The sequence below is a fragment of the Alosa sapidissima genome, chromosome 19 (genome assembly GCF_018492685.1).
Source record: "Alosa sapidissima isolate fAloSap1 chromosome 19, fAloSap1.pri, whole genome shotgun sequence".
Lineage (NCBI taxonomy): Eukaryota > Metazoa > Chordata > Actinopteri > Clupeiformes > Clupeidae > Alosa > Alosa sapidissima.
The window spans coordinates 29,754,023-29,756,522 of record NC_055975.1 but is presented as its reverse complement, the minus strand read 5'-3'; the positions used below and the strand labels follow the sequence as shown (position 1 = coordinate 29,756,522).

General features: G+C 47.1%; 1 protein-coding gene across 1 annotated transcript in view; it reads left to right on the top strand.

Moving 5' to 3' along the window:
• Positions 1-2,500, top strand: part of LOC121692764 (supervillin-like) — a 67,636-nt gene that overhangs the window by 47,179 nt on the left and 17,957 nt on the right. Inside the window, 2 exon segments of the mRNA XM_042071640.1 lie at positions 1,521-1,690; positions 1,943-2,107. Coding sequence (XP_041927574.1) covers positions 1,521-1,690; positions 1,943-2,107 — 335 coding nt within the window.

Sequence of the window (2,500 nt, the reverse complement as noted above, 5' to 3'; positions counted from 1 at the left end):
AATTCCTATTTGTTAGACTGGCGATTTCTTTTCGCCCTGCAGCTCAGGCTGGACAACTGTACATCGTTCTCTGCTGCTTCCGTTACAATTTTGGCTTATCCACCTGGTGCGCTATTGGCAGGTTTAACACGATAACGATAGAGAAGCGACGGCCAGGGATGGATGACTGCACGGGCCTACCGGGCCCATGGGGTCAGGGGGCCCTGAAGCCCCAGCTTTTGCATGGAATCATTGCCTCAGTATCAACAAATCAGGATGTATGAATCTGATTGAATTTAGTATTGGCCATCCCTAAAATGCACCAGAATACAGGAAATCACATCAAACAAATTAAAAAAATTCCGGGGGAGGACCCCCAAACCCCCCCCTCCCATATATGCGACAATTAGTGGGGGGCCCTTAATACATCTGGGCCCAGGGGCCCGAAAGTTCATAATCCGCCCATGCCGACGACAAAGTCTCTCTCACGACCATCAATTCAATTCCTTTTAACCTCTTGACGATGCTCAATGTCTTTTTTAGGTTAGCAAACAAATCGATCGAGTAGGTGTAAATACCACTCACTTTCATGTTTTTTTTGCACAACCTGCAAAAATCGCTCGATGCCATTGCTGCTTCTGCAGACCGCTGAAAAATGCTATGGAACGTCACCTATTTCCTCCCTTTTACGTGTATGTGTCACCTTAATATTTATTTCTATACAAACCAAGACGGCGGATCTCTAAAGAAACGCAAGCCCCCACCCAATAAGTGTATCTAAATTAGCTATGTACCAAAAATAACATTTTATCATGACTCCAAGAGCTGTAAACAGTGTTGTAAGGCTGCATATACAAATCCGCTTGGAGCTCCAGTGGAATTTTGATTCCGCAACGAGATAGAGTTCTCTTTCACAGAGTGAGTGGGTGGAAATAAGGAACCCACCAGCCCAGTACCAAACTCCGAGCACAGTAAACAAAATCGTATTTTTAAGGCAGTAAATACTCCCGTTAAGAACCAAACCAGATTTTGTTCAAATCTACACACCCATGGCTACTGAAAAATGTAAGGTTCAAATGTTATCTTAAAGTATTAAAAAGTGTTTTAGAATTTTTGAATGAAAGGGGCGGAAATTGGTGCTTTTACGATACCAACACGTTTGTTGACAAGTTTCCTGCCTGGAGTTTTTGCGTCGCTCTGCCAACGTCACCCAGTTCGTTGGTCAGATTGGTGAATGACTATCCAATTGCGTACAGAGTCGTTTGAACTATGCCCGTTGATCACGCCTCTTGTGCAGTAGAAAATACATAGCAGACTTCCCAGACCAATGTTCAATCTTAAAAGATTGAGCTTGGTCTGGTGATAGCGAGACTACCTATTTCTGGCATTTATCTTTCAACTTTTTTCTCCCTCTCCCGCACTCTCTCTTTGTCTAAATCTTTTCTTGTCTTCCTTTGACCATCTTTCTCTCACTCCATCTCTCTTCATCTGTCCTTCTCTCCTGTCCCCCTGATCTTTCTCTCTAACTCTGCCCCCCCCAGGCTGACCTCAGCGATGGTGCAGCACAAGCGTGCGGTGCGTCCATCCCGGAACGTCCAGTCGTCCAGGAACCCTCTGAGGATGCTGGCGGCCCGCCAGGACATTCGCCACGAATACACCGAGCAGCGGCTCAACATCGCACAGCTGGAGAGCAGGAGGATGAAGCAGAAAAGTGCGTGTGTGTGTGTGTGACCCCTCGTGTTTCCTGCTGTGTGTGTGTGTGCAGCTCTGTGGATAATAGAGGGGGAATGTGTGTGTGTGTGTGTCTGCAGCTCCATGGACTAATTGATGGGGTGTGCGTGCATCTCTGTGGACTAATAGAGGGGGAATATATATGTGTGTGTGTGTGTGTGCGTGCATTTCTGTGGACTAATAGAGGGGGGATATAAGTGTGTGTGTTGAAGGTCTCCCTCTCCTCCCCCAGCGGTCAGCATGACTAAGAGCTGCAGCCTGTCGGACGCGGCGCTGGCTGGACTGGCCAGTAAGGAGAACTTCAGCAGCGTCAGCCTCCGTAGCGCCTCAGTCTCCGAGCAGCTCACCAACAACAGCGCTGCCCCATACAGGAAGACCATGCTACTGCACATCAAAGGTGTGTGTGTGTGTGTGTGTGTCTGCAGGAAGACCATGCTCATTAAGGTGTGTGTGTGCAGGGGCGGAGCTTGAGGGGGTGTGGCGGGTAAGGTGTGACGGGCCTCTCCCACGGCACAAGGCCGGAGGAGCTAAGATCATGCAAACGGTTTCTTTTCAATCATTTTCATCAGAGTGGGACGTATTAGGCTTATAGGTTGCCCCAGTCAGGACGAGTTATGACTCACGGTTGCTGAAAAGTTTTGAAATTTACTTTGATGATTTAGTAGGTGTACAATATTGAATAAAATGTTCTGCTGTATGACTGGCTTTATTTTAACTCTCATATTGAACTTTACGACGTGCAAATTTACAAAATTGGATCAACGATATTGTCTCCTACAGGCGTCAATGA